This window comes from Pan troglodytes, chromosome 2, assembly GCF_028858775.2.
Source record: "Pan troglodytes isolate AG18354 chromosome 2, NHGRI_mPanTro3-v2.0_pri, whole genome shotgun sequence".
NCBI classification, from domain to species: Eukaryota; Metazoa; Chordata; class Mammalia; order Primates; family Hominidae; genus Pan; species Pan troglodytes.
The window spans coordinates 19264822-19291347 of record NC_086015.1 but is presented as its reverse complement, the minus strand read 5'-3'; the positions used below and the strand labels follow the sequence as shown (position 1 = coordinate 19291347).

The window sequence follows — 26526 nt, the reverse complement described above, 5'->3', positions numbered from 1 at the left end:
CTGCATGCCTTTTCTCAGCACTTTATATGTATTAACTCACTTATTCCTTGCAGCAACTCTATGAACTACGTTCTGTTATTATCTGTGTTTTGCAGGTGAGGTAACTGAGGCACAGAGAAGTAAGAAAGTACTCAGGGTCACACAGCTAATGAGTCTAGAAGCCTGAGTCTTGATCTGTGTTCCCAACCTCTAAACCATGGGTTAAGAAGCCTGCCCTGGAACCGTGAGCTCCTTGAGAGCAGAAATTGCATCTTATCCTTTCCGCATCTTCATGTTGCGTGGTGCAAAGTAAAGATGAAAAATGAGTACTTGCTTTAAAGAGGAATGCTTGCAGCCCGGCATGGTGGCTCATGCCTGTGATCTCAGCACTTTGGGAAGCTGAGGCGGGTGGATCGCTTGAGCCTAGGAGTTCAAGACCAGCCTGGGCAACGTGGCAAAACCCCATCTATACAAAAAATTAACTGGGCATGTTGGTGTGCTCCTGTAGTCCCAGCTACCTAGGAGGCTAAGGTGGTGGGATCTCTGGAGCCCAGGAGGTTGAGGCTGCACTGAGCCGTGATTGTGCCACTGCCACTGCACTGTAGCCTGGGCGACAGAGTGAGACCTTGTCTCAAAAACAAAAGAAATAAAAAAGGAGTGTTTGGAATTGACAGAATTACAAAGGCTTAAGGTGTAGTCATTTCAACCCTGAGACATTTGGATTTCTCTGTGTGGATATCTTGTCCTTTTTCATTCTCAGTTCCATTGGCTGCAGTTTGTTCCCAGCCATTTAGAGCTGGGAGAAGGCCCCTGAGTTCCTCAGACCTGCTTTGCTTGGCAATACCAGGTGGAAAGGAGATCTGCCAGGAACCTGGGCTCACATGGAGAGCCCCTGCCACACCAGTTTGTGCCGATTCTGCCTCCCCAGGCAGGGGCGGAGCTGCTGCCCTGGCCCTGTCACTAGGCCACTCCCATCCTTCCACAGATCCCCGGGTGGCCTGAAGTGGTATGGCCTCCGGCAGCCAGAGGGGCCCCTAGCTGTGTATGCCCTTGTGCTCTGTTGCTGTTTCTGACAGCCTGCTCTGGCCAGGGCCCGCCGGCTGCAGCCATGCCGAGCGTCTTCCCACTTACATGATAATAGATCCCTCAGATTTTTCATATGCTGTGCTTACCAGAAAGATATGTTTTGCTAATTCATGTTTATATTAGGCCCTCATTTTCATCTGTGTCCCTCTGACCTTGAATTCCTTTGCAGATCTTCTTGCAGGTGATAGTTAAAATTAAGCCAAGTTATGCTGATCCAGAAGCAAAGTTAGATTGGAGGTAGGGGTTTGACGTTTCAGTGAACCAGTTGCTCCTTTGGCTGTGTTTAAGTGTACCAGGCAACAAACAGTGCTGAGTGACCCAGGGAAGTCTGAAACGTGGAGGAGGTGGGAAGAGAAGAGCCAATGTTCCTGGCTACTGGAGGGCTTGGCGGAGCACCTGTTTCTAAGTGCAGCTTCTCTACCATGTTAGTGGTGAGGACTCACGGTGCCTTCAAAGAGTTTGCAGTCTTGTTCAGAAGACCAAGTGAATGGTGAAATAATTCGTGAGATGTATTCCTGATATGTTCATAGCGTTGGGCAGTTTTCAAAGTATTTTTTCACATATACTATTTTATAACGTGGCAAACTGACAAAAGAAGTACAGAAACTTGGTCCTATGAAGTCAGAGAGGGTAAATTCTTTTCCCAGGCTTAATTTCCTGAAGCCCCATTGGGATCTGGGTTATGTATCGCCCAGCTTGGAAGGGGTGAGGTTGAGCGGAGGGGGGAATGAGTTAGATCTTGAGAGAATGGCGTTCATATGACATGACTTTCTGTATACAGTTTGATTATTCAGGTGAGCTTTTACATCACCCTAAGTGGCCATTTTCAAGGATAAACCTGTCCAGATAGACATTTATCTAATTGCAGGAGTCACAGGAGAAAAAAATAGCAAATGCATGAATAACGATTGATCATAAGGGAGTTGTTTGTGGATTATCATTTCCACCATAGCTAGGTACCTTAATTATACAAATATTTCTTAAACATTTGCAGTGTACCAGCCACTATGCTAGAATATGGGGATTAAATTCAGTAACACAGTTTTGGCTCTCATAAGACTTTCCAGGACACAAGGGGCAATACTGCTGTGACGAGATCCTAGAAATCCTATGTACTATGCATAAAGGAGAGGGCTGTGGGTTGCCAGACTTTTTGGCTGTAGCATCTTAACTCCAAAGGTCCTGGGTCTGGGGCACTCACCAGGCATTCGGTCGTCCAGTGTGTGCTGGTGTCCCTGGGTTTGAGTTGTCCTTCTCTCCTCTCCCTTCACATACCTTTTATGGGTCTCTCCCAGGCTCATAGGCCAAGAGTAGAAAGCTCTGGGCTTCCGAGTTGCAGAGTGAGTTGGTGTTAACTGAAGTCACTTTGTCTAGAGTGGGTGTGTCCTCTGCCTCTGTTAAATGGCATCCCCTGGGACTGAGGCCAAGCTGTTGTGTGAGGTACTGGCTGGCAAAAGACCAATCCTGGCCAATATGGAGAAGCTCTCCAATTGAGAGGCTCCTTTTGTTGATCCCAGCTGGCAGGGAAGGGGCCATTGACAGATAACTCCCCTCCATCATTTATTTTGAGTATTTTCATCTGAGGCACGAGGAATGTTAATGACTTTGAACCCATTTATTTCAAGTGTGTTGGAAAGCAGTCTCCAAATAGAGACTAGTAGCACCCAGATTAGCTTATGAAAGTTTGACATTGGCGCTTCCAGCCAAGTGGGCAAGTGGTGAGAAAGCTTTACAAATAATCCAGGAAAGAACCCATGCTGGATACATGTGCAGAGGCTTCCAGAACTAGGCGGTAAGGAGGGGTTGAACAGGGATTGTGAGGCCTTTGGATGCCCTGTAGAGAGAGGGCTTGGCAAAATGGGTGTGCAGATGGTGGCATGGAGAGAGTTTATCAAACTGTGGGTTCCCATCAGGATCTACAATCTAGAGAGTCAGTCTTGTAAGCTTCAGTGAAGCTTACTTAAGTACGGCCAGAGGAGCAGCTGGTTCACTGAAACGTCAAACTTAATAGATAATATACCACTGGAGAGGGGGGATAATATGGGGCCCTGCATTGGTGCTTCTTCTCTCCAGGTGGTCAGAGTTGGAGACCTGGGTATGAGTCCCAGTCTCCTTCCTTTCTAGCCCTGTGACCTTGGACCAGTGCCTTCACCAGTTTCTTTGGGTGTAAAATGGGTCTGACAATATTCTAGCAGGGCTATGGGCTGGACTCTGTGGCTTCACACCTGGCATATAGTAGAGGTTTCATAAACACCCCTGTCCTGGCTCCTTTATCCTCCCTCCATCAGGGCAGTAGAGGTGGAGTTGTGGGGAGGGACAGGGCTTATCCAGGTGCCTGCAGTTTGGTTTTGGCTCTCCTTGGAAGTGCTCTATCCTGATTTAGTGCTTTGTAATTATAAGTGGGTATGTTTTGTTGTTTTTCTGTCTCTGCTAGGGACAGAGAAAGAGCTGAGAGCTTTAAATCATCGCAGAAGAGACTGAAGTTAGAGATGAGAACTTTTGGACAACTGGAGTGATGTGGCCACTAACAGGCTATTGGGGCCATTGCTGGGCCCCTTCATTTCCCGTACATCTTAAAAGATTGCATGTGGGTAGTATGGGCTTTGAGGGACCATGAGCAGCTCAGCCTTGTAAACCTGTCTCTTGTTTGGGTAACATTTTGACTGTTTACCTCCCCTCATTGGCAATCTTAGATATTTCTTTTTCTTTTTTTGAGACAGGGTCTCGCTCTGTTGCTCAGGCTGGAGTGCAGTGGTGCAACCTCGACTTACTGCAGCCTCCCTTTCCTGGGTTCAAGGGATCGTCGTGCCTCAGTCACCTGAGTAGCTCGGACTACAGGCGCCTGCCACCACACTCAGCTAATTTTTGTACTTTTAGTAGAGACGGGGTTTTGCCATGTTGGCCGGGCTGGTCTTGAACTTCTGGCCTCATGTGATCCACCCGCCTTGGCCTCCCAAAGTGCTGAGATTACAGGCGTGAGCCACTGCACCTGGTGGTGTTTTACTTTTGTTTGCTTATTTATTTGAAATGTTGCCTTTAATGAGGACAACCATTGACAAATATTTTTGGTTTTCCCTATTCTTTTAGTAAGCGTTTTCTTGAGTTTTGTGATTATGTGGAAGGTAAAGAACAAAAGCGATAACTGATGAACCAACGCCTTCAAAAAATATTTCTTTACAACTTTTTATTATGGAATTTCTGCAAAAGTAGAATAATCAGTGGACCACACGTGCCCATCACCAGCGTCAACAATTGTTAACCTCTTGCCAATCAGGTTTCGTCCACCCTCCCCCTCTAGCTTTTTCCTTGATTATTTTAAAGCTGTTCATAGATTTATCACTGCACACCTAAATATTTAGATATTTATCTCTAACAGATAAGAACCTTTAAAAGGTCACATTTTTACACCTAACAAAATTAGTTTTTAAATATCATCTAGTATCCAGGCCTTTTTCAAATTTCCCCAGCTGTTTAAAAAAAGTTTTGTTGTGATTGGTTTAAAACATTTGACTAGAAACCGTGGTTATTTTTTGTCTTGATAAATAGTATGGACCTCCCTTTTCCCCTCAAATTATGCTATTGCTTAACCCAGTGACATAATTTCGAGTTTAAAGAAAGAACTGTGTGGTAGATAAATAGCAAAGCAACAGCTGATTAAGAAATGTATTGAGAAGCAATTTTGTAAACTTTTTTATTATGGAAAATTTGCAAACTTGCACAGCAATAAATAAGATAGCAAAAGCAACATAGCTTGTGGTTAACTAGTCTGCTGCTCACAATTTGCATATGTTGTTTAAGCCAGATACTGCATTACAGAACTTTCCTCATGGGTCCCTGCTGTAATTATGTATTTTCAGTACTATAACTGAGGCTTCCTTGGAGTTAGCAGAGGCCTTGGCATTCCAATCTGAAAAGTTTAGTGACTTGTTCAAGGTTGTAGACCCAAGACAATGGTTATTGTTGGTGCTAGGGATATACTCTGTTCTTCCTGGTTCTCTTGACACAGAATACGGCCTCATAGTGGCTCAATTGTCCTGGTCAAATCAATGCCAGTTTTGTGCAAGGCATCAAAATGTGCTTTTTTGGGGGGAGGGGACTGTGTTTCGCTCTTGTCACCTCATGGAGTGCAATGGTGCAATCTCGGCTCACCACTGCAACCTCCGCCTCCCAGGTTCAAGCAATTCTCCTGCCTCAGCCTCCTGAGTAGCTGGGATTATAGGCATGCACCACCACGCCCGGCTAATTTTTTGTATTTTTAGTAGAAAAAGGGTTTCACCATGTTGGCCAGGCTGATCTCGACCTCCTGATCTCGTGTAATCCACCTGCCTCAGCCTCCCAAGGTGCTGGGATTACAGGCTTGAGCCACTGCACCCGGCCCAAAATGTTTCTTTTGTTGCCATTATGGTGTGTTAAGATTGGAGAGCTACAGGGGGCTTGTTTGTCCACATGGTGCAGGTGGAACCATGCACTTGGGGAGCAGTTACTGGAGGAGTGGGTGTTATGCTCGCAACCCCCAGGCAGAGAAGTGTGTACCTGTAGAGAGGCAGGACTGGGGGAGGGAGCAACTGGCCACCTGGTTCTTCCGCTGGAGAGGAAGGAGAGAGGTAGGAGTCGGGGGATCAGAGCTCTGCCAAGGGAATCTGATGCCTTCAGGTCCTTGTTCAAGGTTGTAGACCCAAGACAATGGTTATTGTTGGTGCCAGGGATATACTCTGCTCTTCCTGGTTCTCTTGACACAGACCATGGCCTCACAGTGGCCCAGTTGTCACTGGTCCAATTGTCCTGGTCAAATCAATGCCAGTTTTGTGCACGGCATCAAAATGTGTTTTTTGTTGTTGGGGGACTGTGTTTCACTCTTGACCAGCCTGGCCAACATGGTGAAACCCTGTTTCTACTAAAAATAGAAAAATTAGCTATAGCTATAGCTTAGGGGAGGGAGATGCTCTTTCCTCTTCTGGCATCCCAGTTCTTTATACATCCACCTCTCCACTCCTATGCTCCACCCTTGTGACTGGAAATCGGCAGCTACTCATTAACTGCAAAGGAATGTCATGAGGCATAATTACAGAATACATGGACTTTCCCGGCGTGCAATATTCCAGTTCTCCGCCACCGTGCGGCATAAAGCAGGGCTCTCCACTCCCTCACAATGTCAGGCAATGACCAGGTTCGTGGCCTGGGTCTGCATCGTGCATCCCAGTGGAGGATGAAATAGCTTCCCTGATTGGCGTGTGTGTGTGTCTTAAGAGATGCTGGTGTTTTGTGGGTCCTGGGAATGACAGTATAGGTGGGGGACAAAGGCAGAGATGGAAGAGAATTGTGAGTGGACGTGCAGGGAGGAAGATACAGCCCTGCTGAGCTCAGGGAAACCCACCGCAGTGGAGGAGCTCTGTGAGTTTGCACACATTTGAAGAATTAAGAGGTGGGGCATGTTGCGTGTGTGTTTTGGGGACAGAGAGAGTGCGAGAGTGTGATGTCGGGGATGGCTGTGTGGCTGGCTGGCAGGGAAGGCAGCTTGGATTGGGGCTGATAGAATACCCAGGCTTGATGCTTTGAGCAGGCCAATTTATTTGTTAGGCTCTGAAGTTTTCTCCTAGAAAATAAAACAATTGGTCTACATTGTCTCCGTCTCCCTGAGTGCAAAGACCCTGTTATTTGGTTCTGTGGGTGAGGAGTCTAGGTTTGGTGGTGGTACCCTGGGGTGCTGTTGTGGGGTTTTTTTCCTTTTGGGTACTGCTGTCTACCCCCAGCTCAGGCCCCTGCCTCGCACCTGGCCAGTCGATTCTCTAGCCGGTGGCACACTGCTAGAGCATGAAGGTGAGAGCGGGAGGAGGATGAGGAGGAATGTGGGCGCACCCTTCTGGCTAGGGTGGGCAGGAAGAGCCTGGCATCTATGGGGTTGCTGCAGCAACAGGAAGGATTTGATTTGGGATGCGTCATTCCCGGAGGCCTGCTGTGTGTAGCTGGCAGGCCCTGTAAGCTGCTTGTAATTGTGAAAGGATGGAATTGTGGGGACAGGTCATAGACATCAGTCGGCTGACTAGCCTAGGCACACTGACTCACGCTAAGTAGTGCCCTGTGAAAACATAAGGCCCAAGACCATCCTCCTGCCAGCTTTTACATGAATTAGGGAGATTCTATAGGGTGACAAATAGTGCCAGCTTAAGGCAGAGGAACCGGTCCTTCCTGAGTGCAATGGGAAGCCCTCTGGGCGGTGTGTCTGAACATGCTGTGTCCAGAGGTGAACTGCAGGCTGGTGTCTAGTACTGAAGATAAGCAGAGGTGGGCTCAGTGCTTGATGAACCTTCCCTGATGCCCCCAACCGAAACCCTTGAGTCAGACTCACCCCTGGTTAGTCTGGATGACTGTTGGCAGTAGGGATTGTCTTGCCAGAAACTGGGGTCAAAACTTTCAAATATATGCAAAATAGACAACAGTGTAATGGAACCTTGGATGTTTGTCATCCAGCTTCTATTACCAACCTTGGGGCAATCCTGTTTCATCTTTACCCTCACCCCCAGCTCTCCCTTCTTACTCCTAGCTGTATTTTGAAGCAAGTAGTAGCTTTTACATTTTTATTTTTAAAAAGTTCACCTTTAAGCTCAGGCTGGAACAAAACCGTTTGACCTTGATGTTTCTAACCCTGCAAAGCTCTCTTGCTGCTCTGACATATTAAAGGGCTCTGTAGTCTGTCTATGGTACAGCTGCAGGCGCTGTCTCTCTTAAGACTGCCCATGGTTTTCTCATTTCTCTAAGGGTAGATACATACCATAGATTTCTTATTTACTTTGTAATATACATTGTTGGGAGAAATAACACTATTAAACTGATAATGGCTCAGACTGTACATGGTAACCTTTGGGACCGAGAAAAAATGATGTCCCCTATGTTTGACAAATTTTTAGATCTTTTTTTTTTGTTTCTTTTCCCAAGACAGAGTTTCGCTCTTGTTGCCTAGGCTGGAATGCAGTGGTGCGATCTCGGCTCACTGCAACCTCCACCTCCCAGGTTCAAATGATTCTACTGCCTCAGCCCCCTGAGTAGCTGGGATTGTAGGTGCCTGCCACCAGGCCCAGCTAATTTTTGTATTTTTATTAGAGATGGGGTTTCGCCATGTTGGCCAAGCTGGTCTTGAACTCCTGACCTCAGGTGATCTGCCCGCCTCAGCCTCCCAAAGTGCTAGGATTACAGGCATGAGTTACCACGCCTCACCAAATTTTTAGATCTTTAAGAAACTGATTCAGGAAAATTTTGATAGAAATAATGAAAAACTCCATGCCACAAGCTACGTTTAGTAAAATTTGATATGGATGAAACTGTTCATTCAATCAAATCTATTTGAAATAGAAAGGAATCAATCCTCAGGAGAATAATTTTGACTAAATAAAAATGAAAAATTAGAAGCACCTCGGTGTGAAAAATAATCAAGGAATTAAATGGGCTTAATGGAATTCTCTCCAGAAGATGTTTTCAAATGAAACTTTGTTCTGAGATAATTTGGATTAAAATATATGCCAGACATCCTCAGGGGTAAAACGGTGCTATCAGAATGGCCAGTTTCTATCTCTGGTCCTCTTCAATGAAGCATCATTCAGGAGTTGAAGGGGGAGTGCAGGATGGGCAGCTTGCAGGTTGGAAGGACTCAGGCAGTCCATGAACTGCCGGTCCCTGGGATTCCTCAGAATATAGGCAGAAAACCACGGCTTTAATAAATCTGAGAACAGACATCCTTGTCTCTTGTCCATTTTGATGTTGGTCCTGCCCATCCCTCCCTCACTGAGACCCCCCCAGGGGTTATTGACCATGTTTTCAAAGGTTTTTGATCTTCCTCGGTTGGGTTGGAAAGGCCTCTGATGCTTTTCTTCATGAGCTTCTAGCCGGGGGAGGGGTTCTTTCCAGCAGTGCCTGTGACATTCACTGTAAAGAGGCAAGGACAAAACAGTATCAAGTTAAAAAGGACAGAGGCTTCCTACCAAGTGGTTGCCCCCATCCAGCAGGGGCCTTGCCCCGGGCCCTGTGGGGGTGAGATTCCTCCAGCGAAGCACGAGGGGTAGAAGCTGGCCCACCTGTCATTTGGTTGGGGCTTCTCTCTCCTCTGGGTCCTGCCACCCCATGCCTGCAGGGTCACTGCTCACCTCACGCAGAGCCTGCTTCGCCCTGGGCTGGTATCTTTCCAACTTTCTCTAGAAGAAAGTGGGGCATTCCTTCCTCCCAATCCATGTCCAGGCATCCAGGGGGTTCCGGAAGCTTCTTTTGCTCCATCATTGCTTTGGCCAAGTGCTGGGGGGTGTATGCATACTGAGCCCAACCATTCCCAAGTAAACCCCAGAGTCCTTTTGGATTTTAAGTACTAAAGACATTTAGAAAGGGGAGTGGGGAAGGCAGTAGGAGGCCTGTGCCTCTAGGTGGGGAAATTTTGCCTGCCCCGTGCCTCTCTGCATCTCATTCATGCTCCTGGCTGCCCTGTGAGTGGGGTCCAAGTTGTTCCTCAGAGCAGGTGAGACTGTGTGGTCGGGGGTAGGAGGCTAAGCTCAGGCAGGCATGAGGGCTTTCAGGATCAGCCTCTCTAGACCCCATTTTCGGGACTCTGGTAGGGGATGAGCTCAGCTCCTACGGCAGCAGGCCTTCTCCCCACTTCTCCTCTGCTCCTCGTTGGCGGTCTCTGCAAATCTTATACCCTCCAAACCTCCCTGTCCATCCCGACCTGTGTGACGGTGGCCACTGTGCCCTTGATTTGTGTGGAGAGCTAAGGCTGTGCTGCCTTGACTAGTACTTTTTTGTCAGGATTTTGCAGCACCGGCAAGTGGTGTTTAATAGAAGTTTAGAATGAGGCTGGGTGTGGTGGCTTACCCCTGTAATCCCAGCACTTTGGGAGGCTGAGGCGGGCGGATCACCTAAGGTCAGGAGTTCAGCCTGGCCAACATGGTGAAACCCCGTTGTATCTACTAAAAAACCCTGTTTTGTATCTACTAAAAATACAAAAATTAGCTGGGCATGGTGGCGGGCACCTGTAATCCCAGCTACTTGGGAGGCTGAGGCAGGAGAATCATTTGAACCCAGGAGGTGGAGATTGCAGTGAGCCGATATCGCACCATTGCACTCCAGCCTGGGTGGCAAGAGCAAAACTCCTTCTCAAGAAAAAAAAAAAAAAATTTAGAATGAAAGCTCTGGGTTAGGCCTGTAGGGTTATTTTGAGACTTAAATGATGTACTATATCTATATACTATATAGTATAAGTGTACTATATTCAGAACACTTTATACACATTATCTGAAACAGAATAAATGCTAAAGCAGTAACTGCTATGATTATTTTCTCCTTTGTAATCATCTGTATCCAGACCTGTAGGTTTGTGAGTAGTCAGATACTAGGTTGGTCTGGTCTTGAGAGCTCTCTTCCTGACTTGGAGCTACCACCTGCTAGAGTATGACTTTGGGCAGCCACCTCCTTTGCAGTTGCTGGAGCTAACCACGGGCCTGTCAGCTGGACCCGCGTAAGGCTTCAGGACGGGAGCCGCAGGCAGGAGGTAGCAATCCTGTGCATAGTGGGGTTTCCATCTTGTCTTTGGTGCCCTAGCAGCTGTTCTTGCCATGTATTGCTGGCAGGGAGACTGTCCAATTGTCCGGTGACTGTGTTAATGAGTTACTCCGGGGGGTACACACTGCATGGTTGAGCTGAAATAGCTCCAGACTAGGGGTCAGGGGCTGTGGCTTCCTGGCTCTGGGGGGCCACTAAACAGCTATGTGACATCACCTATTCTGGGCTCTCCTTTGAAAAATGAGGGGCTTGAACTGGGAGGTCTGTAAACTCCCTCCTGTCTTGGACCTTTGTTGTAGCCAATGCAAATGTGCAGATGCTCTTGTTCCTCCCCAAGAGCCATTGTGGGCAACAGTGGAAGTTGAGTCGGAGGGGCATGACTGCAGCCTCAACAATGCCAGGCTTCTCTACCCGCCTCCTCCTTTGCCGATGACCCTTCGTGGAATGCTCTACATTTCCACATTTCCAAGGGCTTCACAGTCACAGTGTCTAATGAAGGTCACTTATCACATTCATTTATGAGCAGGCTTTTTTTTTTTTTTTTTTTTTGAGACAGAGTCTCACTTTGTTGCCCAGGCTGGAGTGCAGTGGCACGATCTTGGCTTGCTGCAACCTCCACCTCCTGGATTCAAGTGATTCTCCTGCCTCAGCCTCCCGAGTAGCTGGGAGTACAGGCTCCCACAACCATGCCCAGCTAATTTTTGTATTTAGGTAGAGGTGGGGTTTCACCATGTTGGCCAAGCTGGTCTTGAACTCCTGGCCTCAAGTGATCCACCCGCCTTGGCCTTCCAAAGTGCTGGGATTACAGGTGTGTTACTGCGCCCAGCCCATAAGCTGCCTTTTAAAATTTTCTCCATGGAGCTCTTCCCATGAAAGCTGTTGGTGTCTGTAAGTCATGAAGGTATTTAACATTTTTTCTGTGTTGCATCTTATACCTCAAACCAAGCTCTGCTAACATTTTCCTCTTTAGTACTATTATAAGCAGGGCCTCACTTCTTCCGCTGGCTCATTGGGTTTGTCTGCTATGAGTGAATCACTGCATGACTTGTGCACACCACAGGACCTGAGAGCATAGAGCCCTATTCAAATAATGTATTAAATACCAGGACCTGGGGCCTTTATTATGATGTGAAGGTAAAATGTTATCGGTTGTACCAAAGATTTCTAGGTGTCATCTTTCATATGATGGTGAGAACCAGATAGCCAGCTCTCTCCGGGATTGTGAAATTGATTGGTTTCTGACTTTGGAAGTCCTGTGTTTTGTGATGACACTGAGAAGCAATGTTGCAGTTAAACTTTCCTCAGTTAGATAAGTGTGTAAACTCTTTGGTGCTTCCTGTCTTGGCCTGGCCTGCTGCCTGATACCCTCCTGCTTTGCAGAATCTTCCCTAGGAGACCTTTTGACAGCATGGTGCTTCCTCAGTGCACCAGAGGGAGAGATCTCTCTCTCTTCCCCTTCTTACAAGGGCACTGATCTCCTCATGAGGGTCCCACCCTCAGGACCTCATCTAACCCTAATTACCTCCTGATAAGGTTTGGGTCTGTGCTCCCTCCCAAATCTCATGTCGAATTGTAATCAACGATGTTGGAGGTGGGGCTTGGTGGGAGATGATTTAATCATGGAGGCTGTTTCTCATGAATGGTTTAGCACCACCCCCCAAGTACTGTTGTTTCGACAATGAGTTCTCATGAGATCTGGTTTAAAAGTGTGTAGCGACTGGGTGTGGTGGCTCACACCTGCAATCCTGTAATCCCAGCACTTTGGGAGGCCGAGGCAGGTAGATCATCTGAGGTCAGGAGTTTGAGACCAGCTTGGCCAACATGGCGAAACCCTGTCTCTACTAAAAATACAAAAATTATTATTGGTGTCTTAGCAGCTACTCTTGCCATGCATTGCTGGCAGGGAGACTGTCCAATGGTGGTGGCATGGACCTGTAGTCCCAGCTACTCAGGAGGCTGAGGCAGGAGAATTACTTGAACCCTGGGAGGCAAAGGTTGCATTGAGCCAAGATTGCACCACTATACTCCAGCCTGGGCGATAGAGTGAGATTCAGTCTCAGACAACCAACCAACCAACAAAAAAAAAGTGTGTAGCACTTTCCCCGCACCCAGGATCCAAGTCCAGGCACTTTGTGAGATGCCTTGCTCCCCCTTTGCCTTCTGCCATGATTGTAAGTATCCTGAGGCCTCCCCAGAAGCCGAGCAGATACCAGAATCAGGCTTCTTGTACAGCCTGCTGAACTGTGAGCCAATTAAGCCTCTTTTCTTTATAAATTACGCAGTCTCAGGTATTTCTTTCTTTCTTTGTTTCTTTTGTTGTTGTTGTTGAGATAGAGTCTTGCTCTGTCACTCAGGCTAGAGTGCAATGGTGCGATCTTAGCTCACTGCAACCTCCGCCTCCTGGGTTCAGGTGATTCTCCTGCCTCAGCCTCCCGAATAGCTGGTACTATAGACTTCTGCCACCACACCCGGCTAATTTTTTTGTATTTTTAGTAGAGACGGTGTTTCACCATGTTGGGCAGGCTAGTCTTGAATTCCTGGCCTCAAGTGATCCACCTGCCTTGGCCTCCCCAAAGTGCTGGGATTCCAGGCGTGAGCCACCATGCCCGGCCCATAGGTATTTCTTTATAGCAGTACAAGAATGGACTAATATGGCTCCCAAAGGCCCCACTTCCTAATATAATCACATTAGGGATTAGGGCTTCAATATGTAAATTTGGGTGGGCACAAACATTCAGTCCGTAACAGGAGCCTTCCTGGAAATCTCACTCAGTGTTCATTTACCTCTCATTAGCTGTCACTTACCAGAGGGACCAGTTGTAGTGAGGGCTGGGAAGTGAGGGTCTTTAGCTGAGATATTGCCTCCCTTTGAGACCACAACGAATAGAGAGAATAGACAGTGGGGCATGACAGGTGCCCAGTGCTTACTGAGTGAATGAACCGGTAAGTGCATGAATTATGGAGAGATGGCATCTGGTTTCTGTGGGTTAAATGTGGAATGAGGCCTCACATTAGTTGTACCTGTGATATGGCAAGGCAAACATGTATCTGATGTCACTGTACAGGAGAAGGAATCTCACAGAAACTTCAGACGCTTGTCCGGAATTTGACAGCACATATTCTTCTGAAAGGCAGCTTCACATGGGCTTCCTCTTTTCCTTTGTAGAGATCTGGTTCTCTTATTTGGAACTCATCAGATACATGGCAGAGGGTGTGAAGAGGTGCTGGGCCCATGGTACAGCAGCCACCTTTCAGAAGGCCGTCAAGAGAGCATCTTTTCTTGCTTGAAGAAATAAGGGATTCATAACTGAAGCAGAGAGAACTGGGAGAAGAGAGTTTACCCTTAAATGTTGCTGAATTGAAATACTAAAAAATTCCTAAAAAAGCAAATACAAATCCCATTTTAGGATCCCGTGGGATTCATCCTGTCTCCTGGAGTTGGTGTGAAGCATATAGGTAGGAGAGGCCACCTATGGGTAGGGGGTGGAGTGGCTTTTAAGGTGACAGGTTCCCTCTGCTTCCTCTCGTTCCCAGCAGCTTGGCCTGCGGAGGCCCTGCAGGGCTGTCCTCACATGAAAGAACTAAGAACCACTAATGGGCCTGGAGGCACGAGGTAGGGCAGGGGTTGGGGGGTGAGTTGGTCAGCTCTAGGGAGCGTGGGCATCCTTGTTCTCCTTGTGTAGCTGAGGCACACCTGAGTGGAAGTGGGCGACTGGTCCCAGGGCCACAGGGTGAGTCCACAGCAGGGGCAGGTCCCTGGGCCACTTTGGTTGAAGGTTTAGCCTGGCATTCATTCAAGGTCTTCACTCGAGTCCTTTTTAAAAATTTGATCTGAGGTATCATCACATCTCCTACAGGCACTCTGTTTTGTAATATGTCTTTAGAGTCTCAAATCCTTCCTTCTGCCCCCCACCTCATCAGCCCATGTTTTCAAATCATTTGTGTCCTTCGTCCTGAGTTCAGGATCCTCCTCCTTTAAGAGGCCTTCCTTGATTCTTTGTACTGGAAATAATTTCTCCTTCACATTCCCTGCCATACTTCCCTTCCTGCTGTGGCACTGTCACATACAGCGTTGTATTACAGACTTCTGAGTGTCCACTCCATGCTTGGTTCAGGTCTCCATCTGATTGTCATCGTCGCCTGGAGGGCTGGGTCTGGATCTGGTATGCAGTACACAATTACAGAGTGCTTGGGAAAGCTGTTCTTTGCCTTGGGGGCTGGCGTGCTCTGAGTCTCTGATTTTTTTGTTCCCCCTTCTTTAACCTTCTTCACAAAGCGTCCTCAGCCTGTGGTTTCTGAAGACTTCCTCGAAGTCATGTAAGAATTGCTTGGAGAAGGGTGGGGTCCCTGTAGTTCCCCTCTTCCCGAGTCCCAGGGGCTGCCCTAGGGACGTCCCACCAGGGCTTATGTAACTGACTTGGGGATGTGGTTAACCGAGGGAGGGTGGTGGGACGAGGGAGGGTGGTAGGACGCTGCAGAGGCGGGTTTGTGGCTTCTACCCTGCTGGGGAATTCAAGGTGAGCCTGTAGAGTGGTGACTGTGATGTTTCAGTGCTGATTTCTCATGCAGTCACACAGCTGCCGTCACATGGCCCATCTTGGGGTAAAGGTATCTACTGTCCACAAGAAATAGAATTGGAATCACCTGTATAATTGTAAGTTTCCCTGTGGTCACAGTAAAAAAGGAAAGATGGGGAGAGATGAAATGGTGAAATTAATTTTTTTTTTTTTGAGACAGAATTTCACTCTTGTCACCCAGGCTGGAGTGCAATGGCGTGATCTCGGCTCACTGCAACCTCCACCTCCCAGGTTCAAACGATTCTTCTGCCTCAGCCTTCCGAGTAGCTGGGACTACAGGCGTATGCCACCACACCCGGCTAATTTTTGTATTTTTAGTAGAGATAGGGTTTCGCCATGTTGGCCAGACTGGTCTCAAACTCCTGACCTTGTGATCCACCTGCCTCAGCCTCCCAAAGTGCTGGGATTACAGGTTTGAGCCACCGTGCCCAGCCTCTGTGAATTTAATCTTTAAATTTTATTTATTTAAGAAGCAGGGTCTCATTGTGTTACCCAGGTTGGAGTGCAGCGGCATAATTGTATTTCACTGTAACCTCAAGCGGTCTCCTGCCTCAGGCTCCCAAGGAGTGGGGAATACAGCCATGTGCCACCATGCTCGGATAATTTTTTAATTTTTTCCAGAAGTGGGGTCTTGCTATGTTTCCCAGGCTGGTCTTGAATACCTGGCCTCAAGTGGTCCTCCTGCCTTGGCCCCCCAAAGTGCTGGAATAGAGGTGGGATCCATTGCACCCAACTGAAATTAATTTTAATAATATATTTAATTTAATTTAATATATCCAAAATATTTCATCATATAATAAAAATTATTGAGATATTTAACATTCTTTTTTTTTTTGTACTAAGTCTTTAAGATTAGGGATGCCTTACATTCAATTGGGATTAATCACCTTTTTTTTTTTTGAGATGGAGTCTTACTCTGTCACCCAGGCTGGAGTGCAGTGGTGCAATCTCGGCTCACTGCAGCCTCTGCCTCTTGAGTTCAAGTGATTCTTCTGCCTCAGCCTCCCAAGTAGCTGGGATTATAGGTGCCCACCACCATGCCTGGCTAATTTTTGTATTTTTAGTAGAGATGGGGTTTCACCATGTTGACCAGGCTGGTCTTTAATTCCTGACCTCAAGTGATCCGCCTGCCTCCCATAGTGCTGGGATTACAGGTGTGAGCCACTGCACCTGGCTGGGATTAATCACATTTTGAACAATCAGTAGACGCATGTAGTGGGGGCAGCTCTAGACGTGGTGGTCATCTGCAGTTGGTATTGGTTCTCCCACCTGATGCTCCTTGAAAGCAGGGACTGTGTTGTGTTAATTAGGTCCTTCTCTTTGCCTGCCTGGTGCCATACTTGGCCTGTCGCTGGTGTCAGTGGGTGTGAGTTGAGTGGGAGACTGTCTGGCAGAGTGACAGTGCTGGGCTGGAACTCATACTGGCTGGAGTCTGGCACAGCTCTGCTTCTAGTCAGCTGTGTGATCTCAGGAAAGGCTGTGTCCTCTCAGCTAAGGTCCCCCTTCTATAGAGTGAAGTCTTTGGACCATGATCTCTGGGGGCCTTCCTGGTTCTGACTTGCCATGAATTGAGCCACAGATCTGGGCAGGGAAGGTGACAGGCCTCGAGTGAGGCAGAGCTTCTGAGAAAGGCTGTGGGGTTGGCTGTACCTGTCCCACGATGGGCTGGTTTGCCATATCAGATTCTGGCCAAGGGCTGATGTGTTTATCTCATCCATTGGGCCCAGAACTGTGGAAATTGTTCGCTCATTGATTTGGTGCTCACTCCCCCATCAGGGGTCCATTGCCCTGTCTGGCATCTATGAGGACCTGTGGGTGCCGGGAGTGAAGAGGCAGAGATGAGCTTGTCCTGGTCCTTGGGATGCTTATTTTTTGAAAGGTAAAATGGACCATGGGGAGCCCCTGCCATTTTCTGAGGCCTCATGAGGATTCTTTCTCACACAGGCTCAGCTAGAAGCTCAGAAAGCCACGCAGGACTTCCAGAGGGCCACGGAGGTGCTCCGCGCCGCCAAGGAGACCATCTCCCTGGCCGAGCAGCGGCTGCTGGAGGATGACAAGCGGCAGTTCGACTCCGCCTGGCAGGAGATGCTGAATCACGCCACTCAGAGGGTATGAGTCATGGCCGGGTGTGCTGTGGGGGTGTGCACGTGCATGCGCACTGGCTTCCCCTGAGCGGAGGTAACAGACTCGACTCCCAGGCATGTTGCCTGAAAACACCCTGAAAATCACAGGTTGTCATCTCCGTGTGGTCTCTTGGCTGCGCTTGGTACGAAGCCAGTGCTCCAGAATGAGTCACAGTGTCTCTCCGTGACAGCGAGAGCTGCTCCTTCCCTTATGTTGTTTGAGGTTTGTCTGGTTTGGGTCATCCCCAGGGGGTCTTGACTGGACTCAGGCTTCCAGAGGGACGAGGTTTTCCAGGGTTTGCTCCCATGGAACCCCAGCAATACTGGCTGGGTTTCGAATCTGTGATGGGGAGACCTTGATGAACAGCCCTAAATGGGGGCTGCACTTCGGGTATGTGCTGTCGGAGGAAGGCAGGGGTCGTGGCAGATTAGACCAGAATCAGGTGTGTACTTACGACAGGCCTTCTGGGCTGGGATTCAGGGAGTTGACAGGCACAGAGGAAGCGGACTGTGTGTGATCCTTACTCACAGCTTGGCTTGCTGGGTTTTATGTCATTATATTGGGTTCTTTACTGGCTCTCATGACCACCTCTCTGACTGCGTTACTCAGAGCCAGAAATGGTGTGCCTTAGTCTGTACAGGCCAAGACAAAATACTAAACAAAATACCATAAACAGGGTAGTTTGTAAACAACAGAAATTTATTTTTCACAGCTCTGGAGGATGAGAAGTGCATTGGTAGGTAGGACATTGGTAGATTCAGTGTCTCATGAGGGCCTGTTTCTTGGTTCACAGATGACCATCTTTTCCATGTCCTAACACGGTGGAAGGGGTACATTAGCTTATAAGGTCACTAATCTCATTCATGATGGTTCCACCCTCATTACCTCATCACTTCCCAAAGGCCCTATCTCCAGATACCCTCACACTGGGGATCAGTTTCAACATAAGAATTTTGGGAGGACACAAATGTTCAGACCATAGCAGCTAGGGACAGTTCTTGGCTCAGCAGTACTTGGTTACCCCTGCCTAACTCTATCGGGTTTCTTAGAAGTCACACAGAATGTTCCTGGATACCTCTTCCCCCTTCCAGGCTTGGCTCCTGGGCTGCCCAGGCTCATGTTCCTGGTATCCCCCCACACCAGCCTGGGTCCATTGTGCCCCTCTGCATTCTCTGTCTAGATTCGCAGTGCCTGGAAAACCAGTGTAGGGCTGGTTTGCTGCAGGGTGGGTGGGTGAGCTGACCTGTGGCTTCAGCAGCTCCAATAAGACCCTGGACGGAGCGGGTACGGGGTTGCAAGAGGTCTTGGTGACTCCTTGAGAAAGCCGTCTGGGGGACTGGATTAGAAAAGTCAGCAGGTTAATGCCAATAGGATTTCCCTTTTAAATGTCACCTGCCACAGTGGCTCAAGTCCTGGGGGATCTGATAATTAAAGATGGCCTTGTGCTTCCTTAAATAGAAAGCTTGGCACACAAATGACTTCAAGAGTCAAATCCGCGTTGACTTTATGCACCTATCCCTGCAGCCTGAGACTCTCGGCTGAGCTTGGCTTTCTGTGGCCTTGCGCCTCCTGCCCCCTAGTGGGTGTGATGCTCACAGAGCTAGACATGGGCTAGAAACAACTTTTCTGGGTCATCTCAAGAAAAATGGAAGGGGTGGCTGGAAATCTTGGAAGTTCACAAGCCAAAGCCCGACAGATATGAAAAGGACAAAACGTAAGGTAGCTTCTTCCAAGAAATTAGCTGAAGGGCCACTTTTCCTTTTTGCCCTTCTTCCACCCCAGCTGGAGACCCATGTCAGCCTATAAGCAAGCATTTCAGAAGTCATTTAATCTGTTGTTTAAAGATAAACAAACCATGCTTCTGCTTTGTGTATCTCTCATTTTTAAGTCCTAGGGCCCCAGTGGATAGTGGGTGGCCTCCCAAGGAGTGGCATCCCCAGACCTCCACACTGTATAACTCAGGGCACCGTTCATACCACAGACTTTGGGAATAGTGCTTTTTGGAGTTGTGCAGTGCAAGACCTGTGGGGCTATACAAGATGGCCCTGTACTCCTGAGGTCATGAGGGCTTCATAGGGCCCTGGGAGGGCCAGCTGATATGTGCCTTCTCTGTGGCCACTGAAGGGAAGGGCCCATTTGGTTTTCTTGGGCTTGGGGGCAACCTCTGCAGATTGGCAGGTGTTCCGGGTCACATGCCAGGATTTCCACCTTTGAGCTGATATTCCTCTTCCCAGATCCCTTCACAGTTGCATAGGCTGGAAATGCCCCTCATTGAACAGATGAGTTAAAAACAGACACCAGCAAGAGACAAAAGCCTGTGGCAAAGCTTTCCCCCATCACGTCCCTGTGCCACTCAGAATTTCAGCGTGCAGAGCAGGCTCTCCAAATGTAATGGATGATGCAGAACATAATTCTTTCTCCAGGACACACACTTGCATGGTTGGCTTTGAAACAGTGTCTAGTAACTGGGAACTCTCTGGACTTAGCGTTTCCCCCAGTGGTGCTCATGTTGACCCCTCCTAGAGCCTCACGGGCCTGGCATGCTCAGCCAGCTGAAAGCTGTGTGATCAAAGGGCTAGAGAATGTCTCCTCCCTTGTCTGCCTTCTGGGTACTCTAGGATGCTTGTTTCTTTAGAACAAGGGAGCTTCATCTCACCCTCTTCTTCCAAAGTATTACTTAAGGGTCTAATAAAAGAAAATTCCATGCTCAGAAAGGCCCAGGGCTGTCTTGAAGAAATGGCAGTGGTTTGGACTACACGGTCCCTCCAGGCACAGTGGGACACTGGGGTTCCCACATAACGTGCCCAAGATTATCTATGCGGCCCCTCACACTTCCTGTGGTGACATCAGGCAGCCACACTTGGAGCCATGGCTGAAGCCGATATACTAGGAGGTGGCAGGAGCCCTGGTGTGCTCTGTTAGGCCACATGCAGTGGCACAGACAGGGACAAAGGATCAGTTTTCTGCTCAGTGCTGGGGTTGATGAGGACTCTGGAAAATACAAGTAGCTTGTGGCAGAGCTGCCAACCTTGTAGTTGAGCAGCCTTCCTTGGGGCACAGGGCCTGGGGTCCCTGCTGCTCTCCAGCTGGGGAGCTTGGGCAGCATAGGGCCCCTTCAGCCTCAGCTGTTTTGGCACTGACGTAGCCTTTATGGGAGGGTGATAGCTTTTCATCCTCTGAGAGAGGGGGCCTGGCATCCTGGGAGGGAGAAATTGGCTTTTCTGATGTCTGCTGAAAGAGCTCAGACAGAGGAAGAGGGAAATGTGACTTGGAAATGAGAGGCACGAACTGTTTCTGAACTAGCCCCAGGTGGCTGCTGGAGAGGACACGACGCAGGGCCAGCCCTTCTCCTGGTTTACAGTGGATATGAGCCTGGGATGGCAGGTGAGGAGCTGCTCACGACAGCCTCCCTGACGTTGGTGGGTGTGAACCGCCTCCCTTCCACACAGTGGGAAGAAGCGCCTTCTTAGGTCTCATTGCCCAAGGATGCAGTAAGAATCAGGAAACAGTCTGAAACAGTCAGAATGGAGGTTCTCAGCAGACAGTGAGATTGCCTCCCTGGGCAAAGAGGCCCCTGACTGCCCCTCTGTGATGTTGGAAGAGATGTTGGGAGTGTAACTGAGGGTGCAAAGGCCCTGGAGATTGGAGAGTCGAGAAAGCTGTAACAGGAGGCTGAGGAGCTGTGCCTGGTGGATGTCTACTAAGCCGGTTGGGCCTTTCTGCTGGTGTGGGACCCCGCGAAGAGGCTGGCCAAGCCAGACTGAAACACCCATTCAGTGCCCAGTGGTGCCCATGCGGGAAGGTGCCGGGTGTTTGCTATTTTCTGTGGGCTGATATGAGCAGGGTCCAGGGCTGAGCAGTATCTCTGTGGTCCCTGGATCTTCAGCATCTCCGGAGTATGCTGCTCCGGAGTATGCTGCTCCGGAGTATGCTGCTCCGGAGTATGCTGCTCCGGAGTATGGGGTGCAGTTTGCCACACCTACCCCTGAGCCGCTCTCCTCCGTACTTATCCCACCACACCTGACCCACATCACTGCACACAGCTCATGCCTGATGCTAGGCTGTAGCTAGAGGAGCTCCTTGATTACCTAGGAGACATAACCAAGGCGACATGCTTAGTGACCTTCTTCCTCAAGGCAGGAAGCTGAGTTGTGTGGAGGTCTCTTCCAGGAGCTGGAGGGTTGTGTGTGTGTGTGTGTGTGTGTGTGTGTGTGTGTGTGTGAGAGAGAGAGAGAGAGAGAGAGAGAGAGAGAGAGAGAGAGAGAGAGGGAGAGACGGAGTCTCGCCCTGTTGCTCAGGCTGGAGTGCAGTGGCGCGATCTTGGCTCATTGCAACCTCCACCTCCCAGGTTCAAGCTTTTCTCCTGCCTCAGCCTCCTGAGGAGCTGGGACTACAGGCACCAACCACCACACCCAGCTAATTTTTGTATTTTTAGTAGAGACATGGTTTCACCACGTTGGCCAGGTTGGTCTTGAACTGCTGACCTCAAGTGATCTTGCCCGCCTTGGCCTCCCAAAGTGCTGGGATTACAGGCAAGAGCCCCATCGCACCTGGCTGTCCTGGAGGTTTTGTATATATATGAGAAGTGGGGAGATAGGGACAGGATGTGGTAGACATGGCCTGGTGGGGCGAAGCAGGGGACAGTGATGTGCTGGCCACTTCTTCAGTTTTCACTGCCAGTATTGCCATGAGCTCGGAGCTTTCCAAGTGTTTTATTGTAGAAAGCCTGTGCTTCTGCTTGCAGCCTAGAGGCCAAGATAGAATGAGGGCCTGTATGCAGATGGTGAGAATCCTGCTTCTTACAGGGGACTCTTTCTGTACAGGACCCTCAAATTACAGGTTCTACAAGTCTGTTGAAAATGCATTCTGACAGCTCCTTAAAGGTAAACCTTTAATTGGATCCTTCTGTAATAAAACAATCACCCCCGACATGTTGTCTTTGATGAACCTGAAGGTTTGAGTTTTCATAAAGGTTATACCAGTAAATCCTTAAAGCTTAAGATTTACTGCTGTTTCCCCAACTATCAAGCATGAGATATTTTTAGTGCATTTTGTTTCCTTGTGAAATATCTGGTTTTGGAAGCAAAGGGAAAGGATTCTCTTAGCCCTTTGGTCTTGGTTGAGAAGTCATGTGAGCAAGCATGTCTCCTTGTGCCAGCTTAGCTCAGTTCTCTCCTATTTTTCTTCTCTGATTTTGTTGTTTTTCTGTTTTTAAAAATTATCTGAAGCACTGAAGCCTTTGTTAAAAGATATTTTTAAGAAGGTAAAAGCATAATTGGGATACAAATGTAAAATTTTCTCGTGTCAAATATTTTATCTCTCATTAAATAAGGAGGGATCTAGCAGTGGTGTTACAATTCTTGAATTCAAAAAATACAAACTCATAGAAAACCAAGAATGCCTCAATGAATTACCAACAGATACAAAATGGACTATTACAAGGGCAGTCAGTAATCCACTGCATCTGTGACACAGTTCATCTTCATTTCTCTGGGAAAAAAAGCCATTTGTATTACTGTCAGTTTTCTACAACTTACAGGGTTGTAAAACAGCTTCAAGACAAAGTCAGAGATAGCCTGGAAGGGTGCCCTAGACAGGACACCCTGTAATTTTTAATGCCCATATAAAAGTCTTTCATAATTTTTCATGGTACCTTTAAAAATCCTTATCGTAAGTAATAAGTAAACTATCCTAGGGCTGATTGTGGCTGTTGACTGGAGGAGGTGGTAGAACATTGGCAACCTTCCTCTGTGGCCTTCTCTTTTAACTGTGAACTAAAGACATGGTGGTACCTCCCTAAAATTGTTCTACGGGGTCTGAGAGAGCTGACTAGTGACCATGAGCCCTCTGGGCTCCTCTCGGATGCTCCCCAGAGAATACAGAATTAGAGAATAACCCTTTAGCCTAACCTCTACTGTCTCTCCGGTTTATTTTATAACACTGAGTGGTAGGCAGAAGACAGGGAAAGAAATCGCAAGCTGCTTATGTGGCCTGAACTGCGGTTTGTTTCCCTCCTCTTTCTTCAAGGCAGGCCTTGTTCTGATGCTTTTCTGTAGGTAAGCAAGGAGAGAATTAACATTGCCCATGTCTCTGGGACTGGGCCTGTGAGCTACTTTTGTTTTTTGGCCATTGAGGGCCCTTGAGTATTGGTTTTGTAACTCATTTTTTTCAACAGACTTAACAAAGTGTTCCCACCAGAATTTCCCACCAGAACTTTGACTTGTCTTCTGCTCACAAATGTTTGTGTACCTCAAAATCTGATGTGAATGACTGGGTTTTAATTTAATTGCTTAAATGTAAAGTTTGCCCTTTCTGGATCCTGAGTTCTTCTGTGCACAGCCAACTAGTTCAGAATATTTGGGAAAGGACCAAACAATGGAAGTCATGGCTGCTTTGCTGGCTTGACTGCCATCGTGCCTGGCACGATGCCTAGTTCTTGGTTTTGGTGGTCTCCCCATTAGGTTCCCCATCTCTTAGGTTCCCACTGCTGCTATTTGGCCATTTGCCTGCCCATCAGGCCCCTGCCCCAAGGTGTGAATGGGAGGAGCTCTAGGTGGCTACTTAGATCGAGGAACCTGAGAAGAAAGTGGACAGCTGTTGAATCAGAAAATAGTTCAAAATTTTCTGGTTTTTGTTTTTCCATTTTCTTTCTCAGTCATTGCCACAGCCAATTGAGCTATTTAATCTTTCCTCACAAGGCTTTTTCAAAATAGATCAATAGGAAAAGAAAACCACTGTTGGGAAGTTGGTTTATTCTTAGTCTGACCACTAATTTGCTCAAATATATATCTAGATATAGATATCTATATATACATATATATTTTGAGATGGAGTCTTGCTGTGCTGCCCAGGATGGAGTGCAGTGGCGTGATCTCGGCTTACTGCAACCTTCATCTCCTGGGTTCAGGTGATTCTCCTGCCTCAGCCTTTCAAGTAGCTGGGAGTACAGGCATGCGCCACCATGCCTGGAAAATTTTTGTATTTTTAGTAGAGACGGGGTTTTGCCATGTTGGCCAGGCTGGTCTCAAACTCCTGACCTTAGGCGATCCACCCACCTCAGCCTCCCAAAGGACTGTGATTACAGGTGTGAGCCACTGCGCCTGGCCCAAAGAGTATTTTTATTTTTGAGACAGAGTCTCACTCTGTCACCCAGGCTGGAGTGCAGTGGCACCATCTTGGCTCACTGCAACCTCTGCCTCCGGGTTCAAGTGATTCTCCTGCCTTAGCCTCCTGAGTAGCTGGGACTACAGGAGCACACCACCAGGCCCGGCTGATTTTTGTATTTTTAGTAGTGATGGGTTTCACCATGTTGGCTAGGATGGTCCCGATCTCCTGACCTCGTGATCCACCCACCTTGGCCTCCCAAAGTGCTGGGATTACAAACGTGTCACCACGCCCTGGCAAAGAATATTTTTTGAAAAATAATGTAAGTAATATTCCAAGCATGGGCTGTTCTGGGCTGGACTGGGCTGAACTCTGCTGTCATTTTAAGGTCATGGAGGCGGAGCAGACCAAGACCAGGAGCGAGCTGGTGCATAAGGAGACGGCAGCCAGGTACAACGCCGCCATGGGCCGCATGCGACAGCTGGAGAAGAAACTCAAGAGAGCCATCAACAAGTCCAAGTAAGTCTGGACAGGGCCTTCCCTGGGGCCGTGCGGCTGTCCTAGTCTGCATCTTCTCAGCCTTTTGTATGTCACACACTCAAGGACCACCCTGAGTAGTCCTTTGATGTAGACCCTGGGGCCTCACCAGAGCCCCCCTGCTCAGGCTCTCTTTCCCCCTAATATTCTATGACCCCCAGAGGCAGAGGATGCTAAGGGGTGGGCTGCTCTAGATATGACTAAGTTAGGAAACACAGAAAAAGGAATTTCAAAGGCACATTATTAAATGGCCCATTGGCTGGGATTTGGTAAATTCACGCTGTATTCTGGATCTGTGGTTGACAGTGTTGTCAAGGCCCTATCCCTCAATTTATGTGTCAGTGTAATAGGGATGAGTTGTGTTCACAATACATGTTTCCTGTGATCAAGAGCTGATAAAATGCTGTAAGACTGGCTTTGGTAGAGTTTTTTTTTTTTTCTCCAATCTCTTCTCACTACAGCCCTGTATATTTTTATACAATATTGATAATGGTGGGCAGGCACAACTGTGTACCCTCTCTTGGGGAGAAACCCCCTGCTTCATTCCCAATTGCTAGGCCTCCTAGCAAAAGGAGGAGGACTTATGATGACCTAGACTTAACAGCCAAAGATAGACCCAGAGCAGGCTGTGCAGGGCTACTGAATGCCTGTTCTCCAGGTGTGGTCATAGCCCCAGCCAGGAGGGGCTGGGCAGTTGGAAGCTTGGCAGATGCCCAGTCCTCATGCAAGTGAGGGAAAGGTGACAATTCAGTGAGGAAGAGGATCTGCAAGGAAGAGTTTGGTCCTCCTAGGCTCTGTACTACCCCCCAGTACCTTCACCCAGGCTTGACTTTTCTTTAGTTTCTGCTCACACTCTTCCAACATACATATGTACACATACGTGCAGAGGAACAGCATTTAACCATTTACTATTGCACTTAATTGACTAGTGTATTTTTGTTTTGGTTTGGTTTTTGGTGTGTCAGGGGCTGATCTCCTGAGAGCTAAGTAGTAGACGTGTATATGGCATTTTTCTGCAGGGGAGGCAGGAGGTGGCGAGGGTTGTTGTAGGACCTGTGCCTGCTCTGGGCAAGCCCAGGCATCATCCACATGCCAACACCCAAGGAGGCCGAGGAGCAGCCTTTGATGCTGCTTCCTTTGGTGTGAATATGGTGGGTCTTTTCTCAAAAGACCCCGAACTCCCACTGCACACACATCACATACTCATCCATTAACCTGTTTAAGAAAATAAATCTTGTGATTGTACTTTGCCAACCTTTTCAGACTCCGAGAAGAGTACAGGGATAGATCGTAGTCTTGGGTGGCTCCTGTCTGCCCAAAGGTTAAAATGTACATCTGTGCATTCCAAAGAGTGGATTCCAGGCCACCTCCATGCCCACCCTGCCTCTCCAGCCACACTCCCTTGCATGGATGCTCATGTTCCTTTTGCTGGGACATCTTCCCTGTGCCCTCCGATGCCCATTCACACACATACTCTTCACCTTGTGCTCCTTTTGGTCACGCGAGAGAGCTTATACACCTCTCTCCCCAAATTTCAGGATTTTCATACCCACCAATGGCAGTCCTGTGTCCTTGTCATCCA

At 48.2% G+C, this 26526-nt stretch overlaps 1 protein-coding gene across 5 annotated transcripts in view; it reads left to right on the top strand.

Annotated features, from left to right (window-relative positions):
• The window catches only part of SH3BP5 (SH3 domain binding protein 5), a 78355-nt gene that overhangs the window by 46113 nt on the left and 5716 nt on the right, over positions 1 to 26526 (top strand). For all 5 annotated transcript variants that reach the window (XM_016940553.3, XM_054681542.2, XM_526142.8 and 2 more), the window contains 2 exons: positions 17124 to 17288; positions 24796 to 24926. In XM_016940553.3, the coding sequence (XP_016796042.1) occupies positions 17124 to 17288; positions 24796 to 24926 (296 nt within the window). The remainder of the gene's footprint in view (positions 1 to 17123; positions 17289 to 24795; positions 24927 to 26526) is intronic.